This window comes from Bos grunniens, chromosome 18 (assembly GCF_055505025.1).
Source record: "Bos grunniens cultivar Pamir isolate PY7600 chromosome 18, Bosgru_T2T1.0, whole genome shotgun sequence".
NCBI classification, from domain to species: Eukaryota; Metazoa; Chordata; class Mammalia; order Artiodactyla; family Bovidae; genus Bos; species Bos grunniens.
In genome coordinates, this window is record NC_141182.1 from 16,918,141 (window position 1) to 16,935,254 (window position 17,114).

Sequence of the window (17,114 nt, forward strand, 5' to 3'; positions counted from 1 at the left end):
TTTTTAATTTGCCAGATATTCTTTTAATGAGAATTATAAAAGACCAAAAACATTTTTTTGCAAACTGCCTGTTTTTTAACAAATGATTTGCTTTTAATTACAAATACTGTGTGAGACGATGCCTTCTTTTGCAAAACCAATAAATACAAGAAGAAATTTTAAACATATGTGATTTGTCCAAGATATGTGGGGGGAAGGGGGAGCCTGATTTTTTTTCCCCAGTAGTTAAAAAAAAAAAATCAGTACTCCCTAACCTACAAAGAATAAGTTTGAAGGTATGAGTCAACTGGAGAAGAGAGGGAGACCATTTTATAGCTGCTTTAACTAGCTTCTGATAATTCTTCTGATGTTATCTTTCCTTTCTGAAACTCATATCTTCACAAACAGTTGAATTTAGAATATTTCTAATGAACTGATTAATGGGGGAAAAGAAAATATGTATCGAACACATGTATAAATTTTTACCATCAACCATTATGCATATCAAAAAGACACTAACTTTAAAAGGTACAAAAAAAAGTGAGGAAAAACCTGAATTACAGAAAAGAAAGTCAAGTTTATTTAATGAAAAACTAGAATTAATAAAACTTAGCAAATGCACACAGAAAAACTATACACACACAGCAGCACGATGCATTGACTCACAGAGGGAAGCGGTGGCCCAAGGCCACTCAACATGGCTTGTCGGTTAAAGGAGAACCCAAACACACTCACACGCGCGCACACACACGCACAGGCACACAAAAAACCAGAACCCAGTATTTTTCAACGGTACACTCAATCTACAACAAACACAAATTCAGAATTATTTTACAATGTTTCCTTTCTTAATACAAAAGATGCCCATCTTGGGTGTATATATATATATATATTTATTTTTCAGTGGTTTACTGTTGACTTATTTTTAAATATATTAGTGTTATTACATGCAACTGTTTCCTGTATTTAACAGCCTTTCCTTTTATTTACCTTCATGTGTCTAGCTTCCACCTACCACAAGTTTTTGGTTGGTAGGCAGACAGGTGCCTTATTCTCTGTGAAATTGAATGCAATGGTTTTAAACACTGGCCAGAAAATGTCTGATTGCCATTTCAACACATGGAAATAGTTACATTGATGCCTAAATTGCCATTTTCTGCAAAGAGCTGTGCAATGCTGGTGTCAAAGACTAGGCAGTCACTATTCATAATGGCTGTTGCAATTCCCTCATGAATAGAGCGAGGAGTGGCTTCCCAAGTCAATCGCCGCCTATGACCATTTAGCTCAAGTCGATAAGCAAAATTTTCAGCTTGCTTGCGTGTTCCTATCAGCTGTACAATTGCGAAGAATTGCTGGTGACCATCATATTTTTCCTGTTTCTCCAAGACCAACATGAAATGAAAGCCAAAACAAGACTGCATCATCACCCAGTCAACAGCACCAGGAAGATTAATGTCTGTAGCAAGAAAAACTATGTCCTCTCCCTGCAGGGTTGTGATGGACTTATGCTGATGCATCAGATGTGGCATGACAGCATCCAGAGAGCCTTGCCATTTACAGGAAGCACCAGGGCACGGACAAGAATAAGGCCTAAACTCACAGAGCTCTTCGTGGTCTGCTTTTTCTGTGTGTGGCAGAGTTATCTCACATCCAGAAGAGGCATATTTACAAGGGAAAAGTACTGAATTGGCCACTTTCTCCATAGCCAAGTTGCGAATGGATCCCAGCGGGCCCCGGCAAGTTGGACAACATGTGAGCTTTGGGCGACAGTTGCTACAAACAAGATGGCCACTCTGGCACTGAAGAATGGGTGGTAACACATAGTCGAAGCAGACCGGACACTCAAAGAGACTCGCCAAGTCATTGTTGGAGGCGGTTGTGCCCGTCAGGGCAGGCACCCTCTGGGACGGTGCACACTTTGAGGTTCCAGTAGGTAATGCTGTTGCAGTCTGACGGCTCATTTCTGTAATAAAAAACACAAATAAAAGTATAAGGAGGAGGAGAAAAATAATTACAACTCTAACATGTTTTATATAAATAACATTTACTTGCCAAAAATACTTAAGTTTAGTGCAACATTTGCTGTAAGCAAAATAAAGGAAAACAAACAGGGTTTAAAACAACATAGATTACATGAAATATGTGCACTGTACATTGGATAAAATCTGTTTCCACAATGGTCCAGAGCACATTCCCTTTTTCTAAAAAATGTTAAAAAATCATCCTTGAATGGACTACATGCAATGAATGCTAAAATAGAAACTTGGATCCTAAACAACTAAGGAACACTGTATAAATAGTTTAAGTTCAATGAAATCAGTTTTGACTGGAATTTCCCCTGCCTCTCTGTGTTCAACTGCCCTCCTCATTCTATTTCTTCCCCATTCTTAAGTCAGCTGTTGACAGCCTCAGTGAGTTATACACGATCCAAAGGATCACCAGGGTACTGACTTTTGATTACTCTTTCTGATGGTGAATATTATCTGCTCAAGAGATCTATTTGGGGAAAGGAAGTCTCCTGCCATCCTATCATCCATCTCCATGGAATGTTAACACCACCTAGATCTTAATCTTGTTTCCTACTGATCTGTGACCCCCTTCAAAAGTGAGGAAGTATATAGGAGAAATAGAGGGCCACCTTCTAAAAGATTGTGAGTCTGGTATTCAGAAGTAAATCATTCTGTTCTACTTCCATTCTACAATATAAATCAGGTATAATTTGCAAAGAGGAAGGAGAGTCAGGAAAAGATAAAGAATAAAGATAAACAGTATCAGAGAGACTCACACAACGTTAGGGGTGAAGGACAGAGTCAACAGGTAAAGAATTCCTTATATTGTATTATAGAGTTCACCAGTGTTGCTCAAGCATTCATCAGCACAGTACTAAACATTATTTAAGAAATAAATGCCATCTGGAAGAAATGATCAACAATGTTAACTAACCTGTCAAGCTGAATTAAAGATAAAACAAGCACCTTTTCCCAGGATATAGCGGGCTGCTTTCTTGGGGATGACAAAAAAATCAGTCCATTAATGTCCTAAGAGTATATACTCAATAACCACAAGCCATATTTCTACAGAATCAAAATTGGACAACTCCTAAAAATTAATGTTTCCTTAATTTATAATTGTTATTCTGTTGGAAAGAATTTAACGTTGAAAAAAATAATGCTGGTTATCAGTGAGACCACATAAATGCAATCTGGGTTCTATTACTCATAGACAGGGCGTCCCAGGCAGCTCAGTGGTAGAGAATCCACCGGCCAAGGCAGAAGACACAGGTTTGATCCCTGTCGGAAAGATCCCCTGGAGGAGGAAATGGTAACTCACTCCAGTATTCTTACCTGGGAAATTCCCATCTACCAAGGAGCCTGGTGGGCTACAGTCCACGGAGTCACAAAGAGTCAGACCCCATGTACTGATCGACTGAGCACAAGCACATACTCATAGATTACTCAAGGACAGGAACCTTAAATGGGGATTGAGAGTGAAACCTCTCCCCCAGGAAACCCCAAAACAGATCAATTCCACTGTCACTAAAGAAATATTCTAGAGTCAAGGGGAAACAAAAGTATCACAAGAATTCTATCATAACATGGCTCATCACATGGATTTAAGACAACAGGAATCAATTCTCATCACTGAAGCCCTGTATAAACAACCAAAGTGTTCAGCCCAACAAAAACACTATAAAGGAACTCTCATGAAATTCAGTTTACCCCTGAGATTTTTTCTGCATATGATGATCCATGCATTTTATTTTAGGTCACTAGTAAAACAATGGCTTAGCATTGCCAAAGTGTTCCGTAGGTATGCTTATTTCATGGTCCATTTTATGCAGCTCATTTAAGAGAGCGACATAGTAACTGGGAAGTGATTCCCTGGGCACAAAATCTAAGCCAATGTCTTTCAAATCACTAAACCAAAACCAGCTGGTCACTAAACTCAGTTTGTATTCAACATAATATAACTACTAAGCAAGAAAAATATTACTGTTTTAATTTTTTGACCTAGCAAAAGTTATACATTTATCAATAGCCCAGACTCACATTACAATATACATTATTATTTTTCCAAACGTACAAAGCACAACTTAAAATTCCTATTCAAAGTGTGAAAACAAGTAAAATATGGCTTCTATTTCTGGTGAATTTAAGTATTACAGGACAGTAGCTGCTAAAACTTCCCAAAGCTTGGAAGGTGGAACTCACTCCATCTTCACACAGAAAAATAATCCAAACACATCACAGCAGCCGTGAAGTAGGAACCAAGGACTGAAGTGTCTGGACAGCTCTGCAGCAGTCATGACATAACCTGAAGTTTGGTTTAAACGGAGAAAAGCACGGCTGATCAAAAGAACATCACTGCCAGGTCAATTTTGTTGCAGCAATTCCCTGGTCCGTTTCAGAGGCTCAAAACAACTTTCCCGTTTCACAGTTTAAGCAACACAGTCTCTTAATAGCAATACCTTTTCTCTTCCTTGTCCCAGATGCTGGTAAACAAGTGAGCAAGACGCCTCTCCAGGAGTACAGAAAAGGTAAGGGAGACTTTCCGGTCATAAGTCAAAGAGCTCATAGCCTTTCCCCCAGAAGCAAAGACAATTTGCAACAGAGGGCTCTCCTGGATACCTTCTGTTCCTAAACATGTCCCGGGTCTAGTTTTCAAAAGAATGCACATGCCCTACTCCATACACTCCATTCACTCCTCAGAAGCACTGGCTACTGAAGAAGAGAACTGATGCCCCCTCCTGTTCCAAGAGGAGTCGACCACACCTCCCCAGGAGCTCAAATTCGCCTGCGTCTCCAAAAATGGGAGCCATTGCTGAGCTGTCCTCTGCTGGGCCCTAAACCTTCGTCTGTCTCGGAAGTCTGTCTTCCCCAAATTCATCGGTTAGGCTCCTGCCAGCTCGGTGAAGAACAGGGCTGAAGGGTGCGTAGAGGCGACTGGTCGACTACGTGCGCTCTCGGTGCCAGCTCGAGCTACTACTGCAGGATCCGGCCCGCAGCTGGAAAGCCTGCGCCAACGCAGTGCCAGGGGGCCGCAGGCTCTCTCTGCACAGGGCGGCGGCTGCCGTGGCTGGCGAGAGGCGGGGCGGCGGCGTGTGGGGGCGGGGCTTAAGGCTCCGCCCCACTCTGTCTGGGGCAGCTCCCAAGCGGCTCCTGGGCAAGGAGGGCGCAACTCCCACCCAGGCACCCAGCCGAGTAAAGCCCGGCGTAAAACCCCGCGATCCTCACTCCCCGGCGATACTGCACACGCCATCAGCTTACTAGAAGCTGAAACACTCCATTTCTGTAGGCCCAAACAGTAGGATATCGGCAATTTTGCATGGTTTCAACCCAAAAGTCTACACAGAATATATGGGAAATACGCGACCAGACAAGCATCTCTGCACTATACTCTGCCAGTTAACCCTGCGGACGCTAGATTTTTATAAAGTAAAAGCATTCTCCCTACTTCGTTCAATAACTATTTAACTGGCGTAAACTACCTTATCTCAACTGTAACTCACTTCTCCATTTTTACCGCCGTCAGCACCTTAAACTCCTTTTCCCTTCGAGAAGATTTAGTGAGAGTAGTAAGCACACATAACCATATTAAACCCCTGCTTTAACCTCCAAATTTAGATTTTATTCTCTTCCCACTCTAGGAAAACCATCTTAAACAGCCTTATTAAACAGAGTAGCTTGTTTTGTTTTTAAATAAGCATTACCCTTGCCCCAATAAAGTCCAGGGCCTCCAATCTGCATTGCGTCAGCTCAGGCATTCAGAGGTTTAACCTGTCATTACATCATGCTTAGTGCAGCCTTTAAAGGCACCAAGACGTGGAATGGGGTGTGAACCCTGTGCTGTAAACTGGCCATTTTCAGCATAAAATTTTAACTCTTAATCACTTCCCCACCCTATTAATAGTGTGTTCAATCACCTCAATGTCATTTTGGTATTAGACTACAGAAAACATCATTAGGAATAGAAATATAACTGAAAATAGTCTGTTCACTGAAAAATATAAATTATGATAATCTATGTTTTAATTTTCTAATACACAGTCATTATAGATAGGTCTCAGGTTTCTAGAGCAGAAGACTTCAAATGTTTTAGAGCAGAAAAACTTCAGACAGATTTAGGACAGAGTCCAAATGTGTAAAAACAAGTAAAAGGCATGACATTTCTCAAGCAAAAAAAAGTTTTCCCAAACTTCCAAAGAACCTATACAAAAAGAACCTATATACAAAGAACCCATACCCAGATCCTTACACCACCATCTAAAAATCAATCTGCAGACAAACCTCTGAATAAGTGAGTCAGGACAGTAAAAATGGAAGTGTGCTGGAATCATCTACACTTGAATTCAAACTCAGTCTTCACCACCTGCTCAGCTGTAAAACTGGGACAGTATTTCTAGCCTTGCATGGCTTTTGTCTGGATTAAGGAAGATGGGTAAGTTATATATATCACAGGTGGTACATATTCCAAAATATGTAAGTGCTCACTTACAGAATTCCAAAAGTTAACTTGTCTGGCCTAAAGTCATCAATTAGTTAGAGACCGAGAACTTGTGGGCTCCAGATGTATACTCTAAAAGATGCCTTTAGCTTTAGTAAGGTTATCAAACATGTCTGCTGCTGCTGCTGCTAAGTCGCTTCAGTCGTATCCGACTCTGTGAGACCCCATAGACAGGAGCCCACCAGGCTCCCCCGTCCCTGGGATTCTCCAGGCAAGAGTACTGGAGTGGGGTGCTATTGCCTTCTCCATCAAACATGTCTACCAAAGAGCAATTACCATTTTAACTAATTTTTAGCACAATACAGTAGAATTTCTCGACTAGGTAGAACATTTATTTAAACTGGTTTTATGAGATAAATTTTTACAAAAACTACATTACACTAAGACAAGCCCACAGAATCCAAAGTTAGCAAAATTCCAAAATTTATCAAGAGTCCACTATTACTTACCCGTTCTAAAATAAAGCTTACATCTCAGGCCCCATTTGGTATAAAGTTTAAATAGACTTTAATTTAAATAAAAACATTTTAGAATCAGCATTTAATGTTGCCTTAGTAGCCTTAGTAACTTTAGAGCATTTAACCATTGCTATGCCACATTAACAAACTTACCACTTAAGTAAACAAATTCAAACTTTTAGTCTCAATTTAGTCTCAATAGGTACCTTTTTTCCTATTCTAAATTATAAATAACTAATGAACAATTTCTCTGATTAATCATAACCTTGTGCCTGGGCATTTTAATGAATATACAACAATGCCGTGCCTTTCATTTTCTTGCAGTTTACAAATGTTACCATGACATGCAAATAATGGCCCCCCTCAAAGATGCCTACCACAAAATTAAAACTATGGCAAGTCTCCTTAAAAATTCAACAGCTTAAAACACTAAGTTAAAAATCAAACTTCATTATAACACAATAATGCCAAGGGGGGGGGAAAAATCAAGCAATCTATTTTTAGTTTCCAGAACTGTACCTTACTAATGGTAATTTTAAAAAATTGTACATAGTATTTTCCTAAAAGCTCTTTTCCTGAAGATAATTCAGAAAACGTTGTAGCCACAAAATAAGATGTATATATCCAATAAAAGTAACGATCTTAAGTGGGGGAAGTCCAGGACAAAAGATCTGATAGAAGACGTAGAAGCAGAAGTCTGAACAAAGGTGATGACAGCAGATGGAGAGGAAAATGCAAACTATAACTTAAATGTATAACGAGTATCTGTTTTTTACTCCCTAAATCACTGTATTTTGAGGCTTCTATACTTAGTAAAACAAACAAACAAAACAAACCAAAAATACTTAACCAGAACCCATTAGGTACTATGCTAAATACCAAACTGCGATAAGAGATGAAATGCAAAGTAGAAATGAGATCCTGTGAGATATCTAAGAGATGGAACTCTTAAGCTCTGCTGATAGGAATGCAAAATAGTTATCACCATATCCTCGTCACTGCAGAAAGCCCCACTGGACAGCATAATTCTATATCCTAATTTTATTTCACTATTTTCCTTATTACTTTTATTTCACAGTGAATCTAACCTCAAAATGAAATTAACCTCAAAAATGAAACCATAAACATCTCCCAAAACAAGGCAGGTCAAACCTCAATCTTAACAATCTGAAGCTCTTGCATAAATTGCACAAGTTCAGAATTTTAGTCATACCATTTACCCCTAAGAATTACATAAATCCTGCTGTCTTCTGATAAGTAACTACACAGATCAAAAACCTAACCTCACTTTTATTCTTGTTCCTCTGCAAGTAACTTTTCTACCCTAACAGGTGGCTTCTAGGACTCTCTCTTTGGAAGAAATTTTCATCAGAACATCTAGATATATGTCCTGGGCACAAGCCAAACAGCAAGTATTTTCAATCTCAAGACAAATCTTTCACCTTTGTGGACCTTTCCTCTAATTGTTCTTTTTTAACTCTTACCATTACTCAGTTCTTTTCTTCATATAATTCTGATACTAACTCTCCTGAATCTATCTTCAAAAGTCTTTACATATTTTTTCTCATCATTCTGATCCTTGCTTTGTACTGCATTCCAAGAGAACTCAAGTTCTTATTCATAAATTTGGTTTTGCTAAGGTTACTGATCTCCTGATATGCTAAAACATTTAATTATTTAGATACCCTCAACCTCCAACAAGGGAGCAGAGTATGATGGAACGAAAGGCTGCTTCCCTTTCCTTTCCCTGAAGTTGGAATGGCCACATAAATTCAGATTGCACTGCTCTCGAACTTCTTAACCTCTCTATTAAAGTTTCCATGTTTAATTTTCATGTCCTGCACTGAAGCGTCACTCTTGGTTAGTGGTTTTGTTCTCACTGCGATAACCTAAATGGTTCCAGGGTCAGCAGACTAAATAAGGAGACAGAGAAGGGACTTTTCTTCCATTCTCACTAAAACAGCTCCCCTGGACGTTCATTAACAAGCATCTGTATGTACCAGCTATTGTCCTCAATGAGCTTCCAAGTCAAGCATTTATCCCCCATGTTATAGAAAAGAAAATGGATTTCAAATAAATTTCAGATCACAGAGCTAGTTTAAAAAAAAAAAAAAGGGAGTTGAAGAGCTATGTGACTAAGGAAGACTTAGAAGGGGTGGTAAATGGCATCCTAGGCCAACAGACATTATACAAAAATTTTAGACTTGGAAAATATCTTAACCAACTCTCTCATTTTCAGAAGAGAAAAATGACACAGAAGAACTTGCTAAATGTCATATAAAATAGGTCAGTGTTCTAATCTGGGCAATGTTATAATTTCCTAGATCCTGTAAAGCAGATATTCTTTGGACATTTTCTAATTCAACTTGAAAAATTAACCTTTTCTGAATTTAAGTTTAGTAAGATTCAACTATCTTTTGCTTTCCCTCCCAACACAAGAGGGATCCCCAATGTAGCCAGGAAAGAGTAAATAAAAAAAGATGGAAGATGAGTAAGAGTCAGCACCTTAGAGGGGCCTTTCCTAAAGACCAGATCACTCTTCTTACTGTCTTCATATTATCTCTTGCCATATGAAATTCACTTGCTAAATAATTTCTTACTACTTATTGTCTGTCTTCTGTCCTTTTCCCTCTCCTCCTCAATACCAGCTTTTCGCTGAAAACAGCAATTCTCAAACATTTTTGGTTTCAGGAACCCTTTGTACCAGTAATTGGCAAACTACAGCTGCAGGCCACTTGCCTGTATTTGTAAGTAGTTTTACTGGAATACAGTTAAGCACATTCACTTACATCTAGGACTGTTTCCAAGGGTGGAGATGAAAAGACCCTATGTTTGACTCCTAAGGTCTTCCCTGGTGGCTTAGTCGGTAAAGAGTCTGCCTGCAATGTGGGAGACCCAGGTTCAATCCCTGGGTAAAGAAGATCCCTTGGAGAAGGAAATGGCAACCCACTCCAGTATTCTTGTCTGGAAAAATCCCATAGACAGAGGAGCCTGACAGGCTACTCTTTGGGGTCACAAAGAGTCCTTGGGGTCACTAAGAGACATGATTGAGTGACTAACACTTTTCACTTTCATGACTCCTAAAGCCCTTTAAGCCTATCTGGCCATGTAAGACAAAATTTGTCTTTACTGTTTTAAAGTTTTAAAAAATTGAGGATCCCAAAAGAGCATTTTGTCAATGTGGTTTATATGTATTAATTTTTACAATATTAGAAATTCAAGTGAAGAACTTTAAATATGTGAAAATTAACATCACATTTTTTATATAACATGTAAAAATCTACATGTTAAATGTTTATGAAAAATATCTTCCATAATAGGGAGAAGAGCATCTATGTTTTATGTTTTTTGCAAATCTTTTTAATATGATACAGTAAGAAAAACGAAAGTTGGATATTTAATATCTGCTCAGTTGCAATGCAGGAGACCCTGGTTTGGTTCTTGTGTAGGAAAATCCTCTGGAGAAGGGATAGGCTACCCACTCCAGTATTCTTGGGCTTCCCTTGTGGCTCAGCTGGTAAAGAATCCACCTGCAATGCGGGAGACCTGGGTTCAATCCCTGGGTTGGGAAGATCCCTGGAGAAGGGAAATGCTATCCACTCTAGTATTCTGGCCTGAAGAATTCCATGGACTTACAGTCCATGGGGTCACAAAGACTCAGACACCACTGAGCAACTTTCACTTTCACTTTATGCAATTAATCTGTGAAGATACCATATGTCATGAAGCCTCTGGGAACCTCAATTTACTTTCATGTCTCATTATTATGAAAAACAACTTTGACCCTCGAAGGGTCTTGAGAACTCCCAGCTTCCCTGACCATTAACTTCTCGTTCAGAAGCTCTGCAGAATATAAGCTTCATCAAAGCAGACTTTGTTTATTGTGTTCTCTCTTCTAGCTCCAGCACCTAGGACAGTGCCCATCCAGACCAGGTACTCAAATATTCCTGAATGAATAAATAACTCAAGTACAACAGTATGAAGGATTAGCACGTATATAACCAGAGCTCACTCATCCCTGATGACTCCTCGGTAAAATACACCTGTTGCTTGATAGAACCTTAAAGAGATTCACAATTGTGAATCTCAATTCACAATTGAGACTTACAATTTACTTTAAATAACAATATTTTACAACAACACCATGCTTATCTTTGACAAAGGAGCAAAAGGCAACAACACAAGGAAGAAAACAAAAGACTTCAACTAATGGTGTTGGAACAGCTGGGTATCCACAGGCAAAACAAAAGAAATCTAGACACAAATCTTACACGAATTACTCGAATCACAGGCCTAGTAAAACATAAAACTATAAAAATCCTAGAAGATAACACAGGAGAAATCTGGAAGACCTTGGGTTTGGCAATGACTTTTCAGAAAAATCAAAGGCGTGAACCCAGAAAGATTCATCACCTAGACTTAAAAAGTAAAAATGTCAAGAGAATGAGAGGACAAACCACAAACTGGGAGAAAATGTTTGCAGAAGACATATCTGATAAAGGACTGCCATCCAAAATATTGCACAGAACTCAACAAGAAAATGAATATGCCAATTAAATGGCGTGCCACAGCTGCCGAAGCCCCCCGGCCTACAGCCCAAGCTCCGCAACAGAAGAAGCCACCACAGTGAGAAGCCCATGCAAAGACTAGCCACCACTCGACCCAACTAGAGAAAGCCTGCAAAAAGCAAGGAAAATCCAGCACAGCCAAAAATGAATTAATTAAAAAAAGAAAAAGGAAAAAAGTAGGCAAAAGACTGTAACAGACACCTCATCATTTATACAGATAGCCAAGGAGCATGAAAAGGTGCTCCACATCATTTGTCATCCGGGAGATGCAGATTAAAGCACACATAAAATACTACCACACACCTTTTAGAATGGCAAGATCCAGGACACTGATAACACCGAATGCTGATGGGCACGTGGAACAACGATTCATTGCTGGTGGGAATGCAAAATTGTACAGCCACTTGGAAGGCAGTTTAGCAGTTTATTCAAAACTACACATATACCATGCTGCTGCTGCTGCTGCTAAGTCACTTCAGTCGTGTCCGACTCTGTGTGACCCCATAGACATCAGCCCACCAGGGTCCTCTGCACATGGGATTTTCCAGGCAAGAGTACTGGAGTGGGGTGCCATTGCCTTCTCCGATACATATACCATAAGATTCAGCAATTACGATCTCCAAGATCTACCCAAAGTAGTTGAAAACTTATGTCCACACAAAAACCTGCACACAGATGTTTATAGCAGCTTTATTCATAATTCCCAAGATGCGGCAGCAACCAAGATGTCTTTCTGTAGTGAACGGATAAACTGTGGTACATTCATACAATGGAATATAATTCAGAAATTTTAGAAAATGAGCTATCACGCCACAAAAAGATATGAAGGAACCCTAAATATGTACTGCTAAGTGAAAAAAGCCAATCTGAAAAGGTTACATGTTGTATGATTCCAACTATATATGACATGCTGGAAAAGGCAAAGGTATGGAGGCAGTAAAAAAAAAATCAGTATTTGCCAGAGACTGGGCGAGAGGGGATGAACAGGTGGACCACAAAGGATTTTGAGGGCAGTGAAATGATCCTGTATGCTACAGTTGTGGGTACATTTGTCAAAACTCATATAGCACTAAGTTGTTTCTTTAGCCACTAAGTCGTGTCCAACTCTTTTGTGACTCTATGAACTAGACAGACCACCAGGCTCCTCTGTCCATGGGATTTCCGAGGCAAGAATACTGGAGTGGGTTGCCATCTCCTCCTCCAGGAGATCTTCCCAACCCAGGGCCTGAACTCGAGTTTCCTGCATTGCCAGGTGGATTCTTTACCATTGAGTCATACAGGAAGCCCACAGCACTAAGAGTGAACCATTAATGTAAACCATGGACTTTGGGTCAAACTAGATGCCACATGTCGCAACCGAAGACCCACATGCTGCCCTGAAGATCAAAGATCTCACATGTTGCAACTAAGACCCAGCACAGCCAAGTAAATTTTTTTAAATATTAAAAAACAAACAAACAGATTTTTGGACATTAACTAAGATCAAGTATATGGAAACATTTGGTATATTACTAACAACACATGCAACAAATCACCAAATTAAAAAGACCCAGATTACCCAAGATTTTACTGAAAATTGTTGTTTCAACCTATTGTATTCATTTTCATAACCTCAGCCTGGGACAGTGTCTGAAATGTGACAACGACAACAAAGTCTGCTATGATAGAAATTTCCAACTGACCACCTACCAACCTGTAAAGCATCATGTCAGGAGCTTCATACAGTCTATACTCATAAAGGCTGTATCTCCATTTTGCAGATGAGGAAACTGAAGATCAGAAAAATTGAGTAGTAATAAGAACAGAGCCAGACTGTCTGGCTTTGTCCCTGAATCTTATTTTCTTTCAAATAACCCTAAGAAAAGTATGTATAATCTTCTCACTCTTACACAGAATATTACAACTTCACATCCAACTAAACTTCAATATTCATAAAAACTGACCAAAAAAAAAATTCCCTAAATTCTTTAAATTACATCTGTAGTCATATCAAGTAGTTGTTTTTGAATTTTTTGTATTAAAGTGGAATAACCTAACAGTCATTAAGCCATTAGACATTAAATCAAATCAAAGAATCAAGAAGAGAAGAGGAGAAAAATAAGAGTAAGAGAAGCAAGGTACTTCTCTGGCAGTCCAGCGGTTAAGACTCTTGAGTTTCCACTACAAGGATCTCGGGCCAGTCCCTGTTCAGGAAACTAAGACCGAACTAAGATTCCACATGCTGCACAGCAAGAATAAAAGAAGCAGGAAGAGATTAAACAGGCGCTCAACCTTTTAGAGTCATACCACATATCACTAAAGAGAATTTTGGGGAACTCACTTGAAATTACTGAAACTATACCAGTCAGAATTACACCACAATCACTTCTGCAGTATCACCAAGACTCACCATGTCTAGATAAAAGCAGCCACATTCGCATCATTTAGTTACGTAAGTTTGAATACAACTGTTTACTAATCTGACTGGGCTTTATATTCTCTCAGGATGTAAAACTGTCACACATTCCAGTAGATCTTTGTTCTTTTGCTCCATCTTGATGTTAAACTATGTTTTCAAAATTCTTCCCTGTATTTTGTACCCAGTTTTACACTTTAACATACAACCCATCCATCTTCCCTTTCTTCTTGACAAGTAATGGAGGTAAATACACAGAGAACAAAAATTTTAAAGCAGATCAACACTGGCAGTAACCTACAAAGAGTTGGTGATACTAAGCTCAACAGAAAAGAACACACAGCTTGAGAGATGAAGAAATTAAATGAGATAAAAAGTCACACTGAAGAGTCTTAATACATTATATGATTAACAGTTCTTTTTTTTTAATTTTATTTTTAAACTTTACATAATTGTATTAGTTTTGCCAAATATCAAAATGAATCCACCACAGGTATACATGTGTTCCCCATCCTGAACCCTCCTCCCTCCTCCCTCCCCATACCATCCCTCTGGGTCGTCCCAGTGCACTAGCCCCAAGCATCCAGTATTACTACCTTTACAGAACAATGGAATATATAGGGGGAAATGCCATATTAAAAAATTCATGGAGCCTTACTCAAACTAAATTACACTCCTTTGAAATAGTTAAAGAAGCTTTCCTGATGGCTCAGATGGTAAGAATCCAGCTGCAATGTGGGACACCTGGGTTTGATCCCTAGGTCAGGAAGATCCCCTGGAAAAGGGAATGGCTACCCACTCCAGTATTCTTTCCTGGAGACAAGGATGGACAGAGGAGCCCAGCGAGCTACAGTCCATGGGGTCACATAAACATCACATCTCAAACTGTAGCCAAATCATTTTAGTTACTCTGAATAAGGATGTAACACATGAATTAACTTAGACTCTAAATTTCATCAAACTAAGATTTCATTTTCTGGGCAGGTACCACATTTCTCTTGGGTTTAGTTATTTTAAAAACAGCATTAGCACATTCTCAATCATCTGAATCCATCTGTTAGCAATGTAACTGAATGCTCCTGTCTACAGTTATGGTCACACTGACTCCAAGTTGGTACTAACAGTACTCTAATTACGGGAAGTTAAAGAGAAAAATAGAGGGGGACCTAATACATAAGTGATGCATTTGCGTGAAGTGAAGCCCAGATGACATCATGGCTTTCACTGAAGCACTAATACACTGGTAAGAAAACGCATCACGTGGTGACCACACTTATGGGATAACTTTCGTGTGCTCAACTCAAAAAGAACCTACAGCGTAAGTCAATTCCATACGTCATATTGTTTCAAGACTTCAACTTGGCACGTAGTAGTCAATACTTTCATAAATTAGAGTAATTTGAATTTTACTGGTTTTGCAGTTTTGTTTGTATTTAATTTGCAAGTTTTGAACTGTCACCAACATCAGACAGAGTTGATCAGATCCCTGGTTCCTGCTGTGTAAACTGTCACTGACTCTACACACTCTTGGTTTTCCTGCCTCACCAGGTGCTCCTCAGTCTCCTTTATTGATTCCTGCTCTTCTCCCCAAACTCTTGATACTGGAAGTTGTCCATGGTCCACTTTTCTTCACTTTGGTAATCTCATTCACTCTTGTGTTTTTAAAATTTCACTAATATTGTCATGGACCTCAACATTTTTCTGTCCAGATTAAAAAACAAAAAAAAAACTTCAGATTTGTCTTAAACTACCCAGCTGTCTCCTAGACATTCCCACAGCTTGTGTGCATAGCCACTCAGTCATGTCCAACTCTTCGCAACCGCACAGACTATAGTCTGCCAGACTCCTCAGTTCATAGGATTCTCCAGGCAAGAATACTGGAATGGGTTGCCGTTCCCTCCTGCAGGGGATCTTTCCAACCCAGGGACTGAACCTGGGTCTCCTGCATTCCAGGTGGCTTCTTTACCATCTGAGCCACCAGGGAAGCTCCAGACATTTCTACAGGAGGGTGGTCAAAACTGAACTCCTTATCTTCTCCCAGAATACTCAACCAATAGCCTTCCTTTCACTTCATGGAAACTTCATCCTTCCAGATACTCATTCCAAAAGTCTTGACGTTATCCTTGATTCTTCTCTACATACCACATGTGTAAAACCACCAGGAAATTTTGTACCTCCCTGAGAAATGAATCCAGAATCCAACTACTCCTCATCACCTCTACTACTATTGTATCATTATCTTTCAACTGGATTACTGCAATACCCTTCTAACCAGTCTTTCTGCTTCCATCCTTGTCTCCCACCCCACCCACCAATTCAGAGCACAGCAATAAGGAAAAAAAAAAAAAAAATCTATGAAAATCTCCCATATCCAGGTAAAAGATAAATCCTACAACAGTCTACAAGACCCAGCACAATGATGATATGTCCCCGTTACTGTCTGACTTCATTTCCCACCTCTTCCTTCCTCACTGGCTGACTGGTATCCTTGTTCCCTAAGGGCAGGCTGCTCTCTCCTTTGGGTCTCTGCCTTAAAATACTTTTCTCCGAGATATCCACAGGACTCTCACCTCCTTCTAATCTTTGCTTGTATACCTCTTTCTCAATGAGGGCTATCCAGTCTCCTCTATTTAAATAAAACAGTGACCACACTCTACCCACTGACCCCTTTTCCTAACCCTTGCTCCTTCATAGTTATCAATCTTTGCCTCTCCTCCTCTTCCTTCGCTCTCCTCCATTTCTACTCTATTGTTGTCCATAAAATGTAGTACCATCTATCAGGCTATACAATTTACTTATCTGTTACGGTTGTTGGCGATATGGTTGTTGTTGTAATCCCTCCTCCACCACCTGGAAAATGGGAATTTGTCTGGTTCAATGATGTGTCCCAAACACTTCCACAGTGCCTGACACATAGTGCAGGCTCAATAAATATGTTAGCTGAATAAATAAATTAGAAAGCAGAAGAGCTTTGGACTTCTGAGCAATAATATCCAAAGCTAGATGTAATAGAGCAATACTTGTTAAAATCGATTAAACACAGAGAAAACAGAGCAGAAAGGACAAATATGAACTACAAGGAAAATTATACAAATAAGTCCAAGAAAAAGTAACCATTTACTATATGGCTCAAATTGTAACTTTCACAGTCATAATAATGCAAACACAAAATTATGATGTTACTAAATTAGGAGAGTATAGGAATGGTAA

The 17,114-nt window shown here is 39.4% G+C and overlaps 1 protein-coding gene across 6 annotated transcripts in view; it reads right to left on the bottom strand.

Annotated features, from left to right (window-relative positions):
- Positions 1-17,114, bottom strand: part of SIAH1 (siah E3 ubiquitin protein ligase 1) — a 32,429-nt gene continuing 15,315 nt past the window's right edge. For 4 of the 6 annotated variants that reach the window (XM_086349476.1, XM_086349477.1, XM_086349478.1 and 1 more), the window contains one exon: positions 1-1,942. In XM_086349476.1, the coding sequence (XP_086205602.1) occupies positions 1,092-1,940 (849 nt within the window). In that variant the 5' untranslated portion in view covers positions 1,941-1,942 and the 3' untranslated portion in view covers positions 1-1,091. Of the gene's footprint in view, positions 1,943-4,447; positions 5,088-11,812; positions 12,090-17,114 lie in introns of those variants that run through there. The other 2 variants (XM_086349475.1, XM_086349473.1) reach the window with 2 other exon arrangements.